Here is a 13,870-nt window from a genome sequence, read left to right as displayed (position 1 = left end):
GGGCAGGGTGAGGAGCAAAGGCTGGATATGAAGGGCCAGACATAAGCTGCCAGGCATAATCTCCTTTGGCATACTTTGCAACATTTGGAACAGTGTGTTGCTTTGAATAGGCACTGAATTATTACACAACCTCTCTCTTTTTTAGTTTCTAAAGTATAGATATTTAAGTTACTCTCCAAGGTCCCTTTCAACATTAATCTTCCAATTTCTTATTTTATACTTGAGATGAGAATCTGAAGGAAATATTTGGGAGAAATTCTGAGAGCTTTGAATGTCCTACTTTAAGGTTAGATATCATGTACCTCAAGAAACAAATCATTGTGTAAATGTACCATAGTTGTGCAATGGAATCGTGCTGCTCTGTGTGAGCAGATTTGAAGGTACCCTGTTGTATGTGGGCCTTTTCCCTATAGTTACCACCATTTTCCCTCGCTTTACTCTCAACCTATTGGTCCTAGTAGGCAATGAGGTTGCAAACTTTATTTTGATGTGTTTTCTCTTCCAGCAATATTTATACATGAGAGAAATAAAAAATGTTAAATAATGGTGGAGTATTAGGTATGGGTGGTTATAAAAAGAGCTGAAGAGAGGATTTTTTTTTTTTTTTTGGCTTACTTGTTTGCTGTTTTCACCAAGAAAGGAGGGCAGTAGGGCTTCTCATAGCCTGGAAATTACACAGTGTTTGAAGGTTCCTATTCTGGGCAGCAGTCCCCAGAGACTGTGGCTTTTCAGAACTCCTTCCAGAGCTATGCTATGGTGCTGACAGTGTGTCCTTACAAGCCTGTTCTCCCTGTCATCAGCCTTTTCCAGCTCTTCATTTCAGCTCAACATACAGCTGTTCTGATATTGTGGTCATCTTCCCATTGAACATGCTTATCATTACTACTGGTAATAAAAGGGATAATAAAACACGATAGAAAATCTTTAACCTGGAATGTCCAGGAACCACACCTGTTTCAGTTTAATAATACTACTGAATCATAAATGTCTTAATTCCAAAAGAACACAATGGTCAAAAAGGGGCCTTTTTCCAGCTCTAACATCTGCTGGAGGCATCCTCTTGGACTTTTCCCACATTGTATGGGTTAAGAAGTAGGGCTATAACATATACTTACACAAATGCAATTTAAGTCTTTTAAAAAAATTATTAGCCTCCAATATATGGTTATGACTGAGAACCAACTTAAGTTATGCAATAGTAGCATGGGTTGCATGATATCACTGCAATCATCTGGTGTAATCCATAAAATTCTCCATATTTCTGGAGAATGCTTTGCTGGAACATGACCCTACACAGCCAGGAGATCACCCACTCATGGGCCTTTCTCCAGAGCAAGTTAATTGCAATGACATTTTTCAGAAGTGTATGATTATTTTAAAATGTCTATGTAAATACTGGATACAAGCAATATTTAGTGTCCTAGATGAACAAATCTCTACATATTTTGTTTGCTGAAGTTGTCTACAGTGATTTCCTTTACTCATGCTATCATCAACAATAAAATGTTTTTACCTAATATGTGGAAACTCAGGAAATGAATTTTTATGTTAAAAATTAATATTTAGAAGGAGATGGACTGCAAAAAGCAACTACTAAGTACAAGAATATTTTAATAATTAAAAAATATATATAAAATTTCTAATAACTTTATATAAGAAGGTAGGTTATTTTGAGGAATGTAATCCTAAGGTTTTATCCTCTTAAAAATAAAGGCTTCAGCTCATTTTGGCAGGCCTACCAATCATAAAGATAATTTTCCAGTATATTTTTATTTAAAAAATTTTTAACTTAAGTAAGTTGACATACAATATTATATTAGCATTAGGTGTAAACAAGAGATTCAATGTTTGTACACCTTATGATGTGATGACTATGCTAAGTCTAGTAACTTTCTTTCATCATACAAAGTTATTACAATGTTATTGACTACATTTCCTGTGCTGTACATTATATCCCTGTGACTTCTTTATTTTGTAACTGGAAGTTTGTTCCTCTTATTTCCCTCTACCTTCTTCACCCATTCCTCTAACCTCTACTCTCCCTGGCAACTATCAGTTTATTCTCTGTATCTATGAGTCTGCTTTGTTTTGCTTGTTAATTTTTTAAATTTTTTTAGATTTCAAATATAAGTGAAGTTACACAGTATTTGCCTTTCTTTGTCTGACTTATTTCACTTAGTATAATACCCTCTAGGTCTGTCCATGTTATTGCAAATTAGCAAGATTTCATTCTTTTTATTCCTAAGTAATATTCCATTGTGTATCAATTTCTCTATCCATTCACTTATCGATATCAATGGATCCCTACATTGTGCCCATATCTTGGCTATTGTAAATAATTATGCAGTGAACAGAGAGGTCTATATATGTTTTCAAATTAGTGTTTTGGATTTCTTCATATAAATACCCAGAAGTGGAATTGCTGGATTTAATTAGTAGTTTCATTTTTAATTTTTTGAGGAACCTCTGTATTGTTTTTCATAGTGGCTCCACCAATTTATAATCCCACCAAAAGTGCCGAAGGGTTCCCTTTTCTTCATATCCTTGCCAACACTTATTATTTGTTGACTTTCTGATAATAGCCATTCAGACATGGGTGAGGTGATATCTCATTGTGGTTTTGGTTTGCATTTCCTTGATGATTAGTGATGTTGAGCATCTTATCTTATGTCTCTTAGTTATCCGCGCATATTCTTTGGAGCAATGTCTTTTCAGATCCTCTTCCAATTTTTTTAAAATGGATTATTGATTTATTGATTTATTGATTTTTATTGTTTCCATTTCTTTTTTTATTGTTCAGTTACTGTTGTCCCCATTTCTCCCCACATTGCTCTCCCCTGCCCCATCTAACCCCTTATTTTTTTGTTACTAAATTGTACGAGTTCCTTAAATATTTTGGATATCAACCCTTATTGGATATATCATTTGTGAATATCTCTCATTCAGTAGGTTGTCTTTTTGTTTTGTTGGTGGTTTCCTTTGCTGTGCAAAAGTGTTTTCATTTGATGTAGACCCATTTATTTGTTTTCACTTTTATTGCTGGTGCCTGGGGAGACATATCCAAAAATATTGCTAAGATTAGTGTTAAAGAGTTTACTGCCTATGTTTTTCTTCACAAAGAAAAACATAGGAGTTTAATGATTTCAGGAGTTTAACGATTTCAGGTCTTACACTTAAATCTTCAATACATTTTAAATTTATTTTTGTATATTTTGTTAAAAAGTGGTCCAGTTTTATTTTTTTGCATGTATCTGTCCAGTTTCCAGTATGCTTTTATTGTTTGTAACAGTCTACTTCAAATTTTTATGTCAATATTAGCATGCCCTTCTGAAATATATTTTTATTGTTTTATGCCCATATAATACAATTTAGGTAATATATCATAGTAATGATGTTCTTGTTTAAAAGTGAGATTATATGTGATTACTTTTACATTTAGCAGCCAGGCATTTATTTTCTTAATTGGATCTCCATTTGTCCACTATATGCTCTTAAAACCTAACAGACAGGAACTAGATTTTCAACATTACTAAAACAATGAATTTTAAATATCATAAAATATTTTGACTAGAAATATCACTATCCCACTTATATGATAATATATACAATTATGATTTTCAAAATCAAAACATATCATTACAATAAAATCCAACTCTTATTATAAAGCACAGCCAGTTTTTCTTATTATTTTCTGTAGAAACAGAGTAGCAATGGTGTTTTTTATGGAGAAAAATTCTAATACATTTACCCTGGTCCTTAACATCTTCCTGGTATTTGCTAAAGTTTGGACAAAATGTACGAAATGCCCCATAACAGGCTACTTTCTCAGCTCTCCTGGAGCTGGATTTCTAATTTCATCTTATATTTTTGCTTTCACCATGCATTTGTTATGATGGAATTCGTCTATTCCATAATATGCCTGACCAAAATCTGATTCTGAAATTTCACGACTGAGTGAACTGGAAACATCATCAGAAGTAGACAGCAGCGTTAGTCAAATCTGCCTTTGAGGGTGTCAGTGTGACGGAAAATACGGCCCTATTGCTTGGGATAAAAGAACTTGAGTATTTTAGTCTGGAAGATACTTTAAACAATATCTAGCTCAACTTCCTTATTTTATGGATAAAGTAATTGAGCCTTAGGAAGCTTTAGACACAAGCGTAAGTTCACCCAAATAATTAGTTGCAGCACTGTCTTCTCTAAACCATATCTCAGGTCTTGTTTCTGAGTTCAGATTTTGAAGTCACTTATATATATTTGCTACATAAAATATTGCAGTTGAGCCCTGGCTTCATGGCTCATTTGGTTGGGGTGTCATCCCATACACCAAGGGTTGTGGGTTCAATTCTCTCTCAGGGCACATATGTTGGTTGTGGGTTTGATCCCTGGTCAGGGCACATACTTGGATTGCGGGTTAGGTCACGGGTTCCTGTGTGTTTTGGAGGCAACTGATTGATTTTCTCTGTCACATCAATGTTTATCTTTCTCTCCCTTCCTCTCTGAAATTGATAAGCATACCCTTCAGTGAGTATTTTTAAAAAATTGTAGATGAGTCAAATTGAAAGTTTCATTATTACTCTTTGAAAATATCAAACTAAGTCACAGATTAAATGTAAAAATGTATTAATTAGTATTCAAAGTGAACAAAATGAATGAACTCTTAGGAGAGATAGTGTCAACAAACAGGCACATTATTAAATGCATTTGGCAATTGTTGTCTTTGTTTTGTGATAAGGAAACTTGTGGCAAGAAAGAGTTGGGTGTTCTTTGTTGTTGTTATTTAAATTCTCTAAGCTTGAGGAATTAAAAAAAAATACCACAGACACACAAAGGAAATATTTTATCAACAACCTATAAAAAGTAAGAAAGCAAACATATACACAGAAAGCTCCACGAAGTAAAAATATCCAACTATTTAATACAGAGTGTTGATTAAAGATTGTAAAGGACAGTTAAGACGTCCCAGTTTCTGGGCTGCTGCATTCAGTGTTCTAGGCTCTTTAATACCAAATTTAGGTTAACACCTCAGTGAATGAAGGACTCAGATGATGATTTTGTGAAAATTTGCCAACATTATAATGTAAAAAGTTTTTAAATTTGTGTGAATGTAAGTATAAATTTCAAAAAGGGTTTTATTGCTACTGAAAAAAATGATGCTTGTATTTTTATAATAAATTACGTTTCAGCCTATCAAACTCTTGTTTGGCTTTAATAATAATGAACTTCGGCTGAGTATGGCTTTGGCACTGACTGTGTCTATTTAGACATTCTGTCTCAGATTCAAGCACCTAACCCTACCTCTGAAAATAAAATCAATAATGCAAAGTAACTGTTGGTTAGCAGTTACTAAAATTCAAAGGAAAATATTTAAGTTCCTTTATAAATCTTACAAACTGATTCGGTCTTTTTTTGTAATAGAAAATAAATCGCCCAGCAGGTCCACCAATGCAGATGATGAACTATCACTCTGTCTAATTTGTGCTGGGAATAATGATGCAGTCAACTTGGTATTAATTCATTTTAATCAATTCTTGAACCTGGAAGTCAAAACATCTTCCCACTGGGATTTCTACAATAGTTGTTACCCTGTAGCTCATCCAGACAATTTACAAAATATGCAGGCAAAAGGACCAGTTGCCACATTAGCTCAGGAGTCAGGAATGAAGGACAAATCAATAAAATTTACAATGATAATTGGCTCAAACTCACCCAGGGACACCAAAAAAAAAAAAGCGGTACTGACAAGAAGAATGATTTGGGGGATATCTATTCTTGTAGGTCTCTCCAGTGACTGTAACAAAAACTAGTGGCCTAACATCTACTTAGTTCACAAATTTAGACTCATTCAGTTCAACATAGAACCGTATTTTAATAGGTGCTGATGAAACCAAGATGGACGTTCTCTCTTCCTGCCCTTGAGGGAAGGAAACATTCAGACAAGAGAATGCACTCCGACACTGAGGATCTTCAATCATTTCATACTGAAATCCTTCTGGGTTCCTATAAGGATTCCATCGAACTCTTGACATGCATTTCATTTTTATTAGATTTATATGACTTTACTCATAAATTCTGAATTTAGGGTATGCAGTGAATTTCCACTTTAGTGCCAAAAACATTTTCAAGAGTTAAGTCTAATCCAAATGATGCTTTAACTCCAAGTATAAAAAAATTAGATTTTGATACCTAAATTTCATGATGATTGCAAAAAAAAACTGCAAAAGAAAACTATTGCAACATACTAAATTTAAACTTTCAAAGGCTTTAATTTTAGTCAGCAATTTGGAAGTTTCCCGCTTTTGCTTCAGCAAAGTGCTATTCTTTCTGCTCATAATTGCCTAGTGTAAGCAGTCTACCGAGTGTCTATTAAAATAAATATCATGTGTACTATACAGATCAGGCTATGTAATAAAAAGAAATGCTTCTAGTAGCACAGGGTGAATAAAACATCTAGATCTCCCGGTAAATCCTTATTAATTGGATGCAGACCCAGATGGATTAAGATTGTCTTAATTAAAAATGACTGAATGTTACTAAAAAAAATCCTAATTTTCATTGCCTTTCAAAAATATACAGTAAAATTAAAATGGCTAACAGAGTATTGCCAATTAGTGGTTATTTGTAACTATAGTAAATGAATAAATATAAATACTTTGTTTTTAAAATATTATTTTTTGCAAAGAGATATTTCTATAAACCTCACGTTCATGTTTAGCTTATTTATAGCACACTATATGCACTATGTATTTGTATACATGCTATCAATTGTTTTATTCTTGTTATTAATATATACATCTATCTATATATCTAATATAGCTATACATATCAATATCTATCTATCTATCTCTCTATCCCTACCGACCTAATTACCTTCTATCTATTAAGCGACTTGAAAAAGTCCTTTATCCATAGAGGCCAAAATAAATTTGATAAACAAATCCTTTAGAGATAAATATTATGAATGTGAACTAGAGGTAACTGCTAAAATTAACACAATTCGCCATTTTGAAATAATGGTTACTAAGGTGAGAATAAAATTATGCAGAGTTTAAACAATTGGAACATGTGAGTTAAATTTTAAAAAATGGAAATATCAATAATTCAGACACAAGTGCTTTTTAGTATTTTTAAATAGTAACCACAAAGCTACCCTTTCTGTTGATTTTTAAGTTTTACTTCACTGAAAGCCTGATTTTATCCTAGGCTTTTCTTATTAATTTCTGACCTTTCCCTTTCATTTAATGTTAATTACCATGCAATAAATACATCAGCAATGCAACATGGCCTGAAAGAGATTAGTACATTGAATGGGACCATGAGAAAAAGATCCAGTTCTTGACTTAACAGAGACTAAATATGTCTTATTTATAAGCTTCCTTGGTTCTTTTTCATTTTTTTCTAGTACATTCATTCACTAAAACACTATTAGCAATCAGATCAGTGATGATTTTAGCATTTTATTATCACTAAAAACTTTGTTTCAATGTTTTATAAGTAAAAGGCAACAGCAGAGTCTGCTTGATTGTGAAAAGCCTTTTCAGGTCAAATCCTTTTTATGGCTCAGATCTTAGGACACACTAATTTTTTAGATCAATCTCCAATGCCTCTATAGAAGGTGATCTCTTATTGAGAAGGAATAAATAGCTAAACTGTCTTTAGTTTTCTATGTTACATTAAATATACCTATACTGCATTGAGCAATGATAAACAAATAAAATAGACATATGGAATAATATATATTTGGTATATTCATTCAACCTGTGGTATAATTATCATGAATATTCCATGTATTAATATAACAACAAAATATGAAATAGTTTAAAATCTTAGTTATTGAGATTGGAAGATAAATCAATAGTAGACTATGAATCATTATTTTATTTGGTGATACAAATAGTATTATTATAAAATCTAAAGATGTTTGCTTGTCTTTCAACGTGTTCCTACCTCTCATAGGGAAGAGAAAATATTAATGTCCTTATTTAAAATAGCTCAGTATAGGTAATATATATGTGGCTTCTAGACTAGTATTTGCAAAAACAATAATCTACTGCAAAAATGTACTGACGACTCCTTCATGGTCAGGACCCAAAATCGGAAAACCCAGGAGATCTCATCATCGTATAACCAGTCCTCTTTGGTTTTCTTTATTTGGAGTGATGGGGCCAATCATTTGATTGAATTGATACATGTCATTTACCTGTACAATCTGGTTCAAGACTGTGATTGTGTTGCTTAATATAACAATATGTCAAACTTGAAAAATTAGTTTTTGTTTTCTTTGTTGTTTTTATTTTATATTTTGGTTTGTGGACTATGCAGTAGTGTTCAAAGTTCCCCAACATATGATAGTGATTTCATCACAATTTCTTTCTCAAACTTAGCTGCACAGTGGAGTCACCTGGAAAACTTTTAAAACTGCCAATATTTGAGTTCCACCCCAAGAAATTATGGTGCATTTTGGATAGCAACCTGGGCATTGGGTCTCATAATATCCTCACCAGGCGATTGTAATGGGCAGCACACTTGGCATCTCTGGGTGTATATAACTATGGCATTCTTATGATAACTCATTGCTGGATTGCCTCCCAACTTTTTCAATTATTCCACTTACTGAGAAGGTAGTCTGCCTTTCCCACTTTCCTCTTACTACAGAACTTTCTGTCAAATCTTGAATGCGCCTTGTCAAAAACATCAATTACTTTGACACATTAATTTTTGTAAACATGTATATTTTATATATGTTAGACACAAGGACAGTAACTTTTAGCAGTGTTTATTTTTGTTAAAAGAAACTGATGGAATTGAAGGTAAAATTGCCTTCTAATTGCACAGATTAAATGAAAAGGTATTTCATATTTTAGCTTTACAAAGCATCTTATTGATTTGAAAAGATCCATACTATTGATAAGTTCATGATGAAACCTATATGTAATAAGACTAAAATATTTATTTTACATATCTACAATGTGTGTTCTCAAATTTCTAGATCAACAACAAATCATACAGGAAAATATTTAGGTACAGGAAAAAGCTTCATAACATAAAAAAATTACATTTTGAAAAAAATCATGTGAAAGCTCATTAAATAATAACAATGACAAATAAATAATTAACTTTACTTATTAGCTGCTGCCATGCATTTCTGGCATTCCATTCCAAGCGAGGGTCAGCATGCAGGGTATAATTTCATACTATGAGACTGTAAAAAGCTACAGGGCTTATTTTTGGAGTGAAATGTCACAGGGTCTTTCATTCTTTCAAAGGATGATCACTCATGGCTGCTAAACTGTTCCATGAAGATTACAAAAAACAAAAAGCACCCTTCTGAAGTGTTACTGTCAAGATTCAAGGCAACAATTTTTTTGACTTTTCAGTTTTGGAGGAATTTTATGTGAGGAGGGGGATGGGTTAAGGAGTGAAGGGAAAGTGAGGAGCCCTTTTCTGTTTTAAAAAGTAATTACTCAATATATTGTATGTATATAGTATCCCCAGTCTTTTAGGAACCACGGGGAATTCAAACTACAGGATGTGTGGAATTTAAATACAAATTGCACTCATGGATGTGTGTACATTTTGAAAAACTTGTAAAGGAAAAGCTATTCCCAAAGACAGTCCTGATACTTAGGACAGATTGCTGAGTTTGATCAAAGCCGAAAGCATATATTTTCAAATAAGAAAATAGCAATGGCAGGCTTGAGTCTTCCAGGCAATCAAATCTGTAAAGCAGATGGTTACCAGTCAGTCCAGTTTTGAGAGTCTGAGTTCTAACTCATGCTGTGCTTGCTGGGTTTGCTGGCTCTTTTCCGCTCTCTGTGATGCTGGGCTGGCTCGGCAGGCGACATGCTCTCGAAGTTATGACTGGACTCATTGTGCTGCCGAGTGTACCTCTTGCACTTGCAGGCGGTGACCACGGTTATTTTGTAGGTGCGCGTGCTGCCATCTTGGCACTGCAGCTGGATTCTCTGGGTACGCGTTTTGTCATTGACACACCTCCACTCCTGGGAGCTCCTCCTGCTCCAGTACTTTGTTCCATAGCCTCCTCCGATCCAGTTGGGGAGCAGCGGCAAGGGCAAGCACTCACCCGCGCACACCAGCTCCTTCAGAGGGCTGATGCTGGTGCACTGGCCATCAGAGATGTATTTGGTGGAACGCAGTTCTCGGCAACCCACTTGAACCCGAGCTGCAGGAAGCAGAAAAGAAAGTGCATCAGAAGCATAAACAAATGGACTTTTTTTACAAGGAATATGCAATAATAAAAATATGCAAATGATCGCAAATTGCCAAATAGAAAGGGAACATCTATTTTATTTCCACAATGCAAAAATCTGGTTATAGAGGAACTTTGATGAAAATTATCAGTTTACATGTCTATAATTTTTTGGAATACAGTAAACTAAGCCTGATTTTTTTTCATATATAACATTAGCTAATTGTTTACTGGGGTATTTGAAAATCCCATTTTCTTAGTCTCACTCCCCAATATGGTTTAAGTAACTCTTACATTTATGTGTAAAAAAGAGTATATTTTTATTGTTGTTTTTTTCTCTCAGGTCATATTTGTTTATGTCTATGATTGCTTTTAATTAGTTATTTTAATCTATTGACAAAATATGGAAAGTATTTAACTATTGTATACAATGCATATTATCTCAGTAATATTTTGTTTCAATTATAAAATTAAGCTACAGAGAATCATACAAGCATATGTGTACAAAGTCTGACACTTTGCATATCAAACCTAATAACTACATTTTAAACATAAATTCCCAAGCTATCTTTTAAAAACACAAATATTAAAATGTTTTTAATGCAAAATGCCACTACAACTGAAAATTTAAAGGATATAAAAGCCCCTAAATCAGGAACGTATGGTTGCCATAACAACTTGGCTACATTTCCATAAATTTTATGGCTGAAAAATGCCTAACATGTCTGATTTACAACTGCAAAAGGAACCACGGTGTTCATTTCCTGAATATTGGTCATGGCAAACTTTCTGTTTAGTTACTTGAATTTAATAAGTATGTTTTCTAATTGGCTGTTTCTTGTTACTTGCTTTATGTAATTAAAGCAAAAATTAATCTTGAAATATTTGTTTTCCTTTCCATTGCTTTGTGATCTAAATTTGAGGAAAATTGTCTGTAATAAGCTTGAAAAGAAATCAAGGCTTGTGGACTGGGAAAAAATGTTTAAAAGTATAACTGCTGAAATTTAAAACATTAAAAATTATCAAGGACATTGAAGTAGGCTTGCACAGACTGGTGAAAGCTAATTTGAAGTAGATATTGAATTAGGAGTTTTACTTCATCTCTGTGCCCCCCGTACTGAGGTGAGAGATGTAGCCTAAAGGGCTGTGATAGTTGTGATAAATGTATCTGTACATACACACATTCGTATCCCCTTAGAGTGGGAGATTAAAATTAAAAGGTAAACTGGCTGTCTGGTCAGTGTGCTCTCCTGTCTGACTCATTCCAGGTCACCTTCCTGCAGCTGCCTTAGGAATGCATCTGGAAACAGCCGGAGATGATTTTGACTTGTCCAGCTTTTTGTTCCTGTATATACAGAGATTCAGCATTTTTTCATTGACAGTTCATTGACAATGAATACCCACCACATTGCTCAGTAATCTAAAAATAATCCAATATTTCCTGTGTATGCAAAAGCAACCATCTTCATGAAAGTTAAAACATCTTGGTTTTCTTAGACATTTACAGTCAAATGTGCTTTGACTTTCCAAAGGTCAAAACTACTTTTCACAGTTGAATGGAGTTGAAGAGGAGGAGCAAAAGATTTGTAAGATTTCCTGTGCACTGTTTCTCTGGGTCTCTCTTAAAACCAGATTATGAGCATGTGAACTCTTCTAAAGGAAAGCAATAAAGCAAGAGTTAGGAAAAGAAGTTTAAACCTCTCCAACTAAGCACACAGAAAAGGGAGACATGCTGCCTGGATAACAGATGATTGCGTTGTCCTATTTTAATCTCTAAAGTTATAAGTGCTTCCCAGTCTCTCACAGAAATATGCAGTTACCTAAATTTCGATCTGGTTAATAAGAAGTTATCTCTGAAAAATATGGTTCTCTAACATTTTTAGTTTTATCCATCATTTTGATCATCATCAAAACTTTCAACTATTTCTCTAGGCATGTTTTTGAAATTCATGATGAGCAATTTTTTTCCCCAGAAAGTCTTTTTTTTCCTTGTGATTTTGTTTACATACTTTGGTTAGTTACCTTTATGCACTTTACCAGAATTGGACATGTCCTGAGATAAACAGAAAACAACCTGAATTTAAACTATCTAGAAAAACACTTTTTAAAAAAAATTCTCATTGTGCATGACATGAAGAAGCAACAGTTTAATTCCTGGAAACATTTTCTCTTTGGGTGTTTGATAAAACTTAAGTCTGTGCCTGCATTATCAAATTACTGTTTCAGTTATGTTAACTTTATAGGAAAGAATACCAGTCTACACATGCAGCAGAGCACTCCCAGATTATGTAGCAAAATATATATGGTTCAGGTTAGTTAGCAAAGAAACAACTCTACAAGAATGTGAGCTAAATGCTACCAAGGCAGAAAAGATAAAATCCACATAAGTAAAACACACTTACTGTTCCGATCCAGTCCAGTGTTACTGAAATGCCTGCCTCCATTTCTGGCTTGATTCATCGTGCTGTTGCTGCTGGGGTGTGCTGGAACAGGTTTAACCACATGTGAATAAAGGATTTCTGTGGCATCATTTTTAAAAGCCAAACAGCTTTTCATGAGGATGCACGCAAGGGGAATGAGATAGAAATGAATGGCAGGAGGAAGCATGGTGAGTAGAGGATTTGCTTGGCTGGAGAGCTAGTTAATTCCTTTCCTTCTGCTTCTGCTCTGTAACTGTGAAATTCTTCCTCAAGGTTCCCTTTATATATCCTGAGGTTTGGCGTTCATTCAGGTGTAAAGTTGTGTAGAGCTTCAGAGTGAAAACACAGAGAAGGGGTGGGATCCCTACATGACCTGCAAAAGAATTTTACCAATGGAAGAGAAGACTACAGAAAAGGAGGAGCTTGATATACAAATTGCCTGAAATTTCGGAGTTGCACTTCATCAGTTGTCTGTGAGCTGAAGCAGCCAGGCACATTCTACAGCAACTACAGACTCTTTCTCTCTCTGCCGTTTCCCTTCCTGAATCTAGATCACGTTAGGGTTTAACTTCAGTGAAAATATAGCGCTGTTCATTTGAAAAGATTTACATTTCCAGAGTAGTTCTGTACTCCCTTAAGATTTTAGAGTATTTGGGCGAGAGGGGGGTTGTCCCAGAAAATAGGAGGAATTAAAAATAAGTTTAAATATCGTAGGACTTGCGTGAAGCACCTATTTTAGTTAACCATATTTTGTTTCTCAAGAAGCAAAGCAATATATATTCTTTCTTTAAAGCAGAAGGCATGAAGCTAGAGTCTGCCCCCTGGACACATTTAAATAATGCAGCTTTGATCTGCATGGACTGCTGCACGGCTAGGTAAATTATTGCCAGGGGTCTGTGCGGAGAATAATGAGCATAGTTCTGTCTGCATTAAAGTAATTAATATCAATTTTCATCTTAAAATGTCACAAGCATTAACATTCAGAGCATCATTTTACATGAAAAACAAGCCATTTCTGACAGATTATTGTTTAGCAAATTCAAAATAATTTTTCCTAGTGTTCTACCTGTATTTACTAAACATTTCTTGGACTCTGCTGCCCATGTAAGAAACATTGTACTTTTATTGCCCACACCTGAAACAATACAGCATTAATTAATACTAGACCATTTTTCTCCATCCTTTAGAAAAAATCATGAAATTCCATCTGATTTATGGGACGTTTCAATTGGAATAATTA

At 34.2% G+C, this 13,870-nt stretch overlaps 1 protein-coding gene across 1 annotated transcript; it reads right to left on the bottom strand.

Annotated features, from left to right (window-relative positions):
• Nucleotides 1-8,715: 8,715 nt before the first annotated feature.
• On the bottom strand, nucleotides 8,716-12,996 carry SOSTDC1 (sclerostin domain containing 1). Its single transcript, XM_024577271.2, has 2 exons — nucleotides 12,613-12,996; nucleotides 8,716-10,183 (listed from the first exon to the last, which is right to left on the bottom strand). Exons 1-2 carry the CDS (start codon nucleotides 12,815-12,817, stop codon nucleotides 9,768-9,770), a joined length of 621 nt encoding a protein of 206 aa, XP_024433039.2. The 5' UTR covers nucleotides 12,818-12,996; the 3' UTR covers nucleotides 8,716-9,767.
• Between the last annotated feature and the right edge of the window lie 874 nt (nucleotides 12,997-13,870).

This window comes from Desmodus rotundus, chromosome 6 (assembly GCF_022682495.2).
Source record: "Desmodus rotundus isolate HL8 chromosome 6, HLdesRot8A.1, whole genome shotgun sequence".
Taxonomy (NCBI): domain Eukaryota; kingdom Metazoa; phylum Chordata; class Mammalia; order Chiroptera; family Phyllostomidae; genus Desmodus; species Desmodus rotundus.
This window is presented reverse-complemented; position numbering and strand designations above follow the sequence as displayed.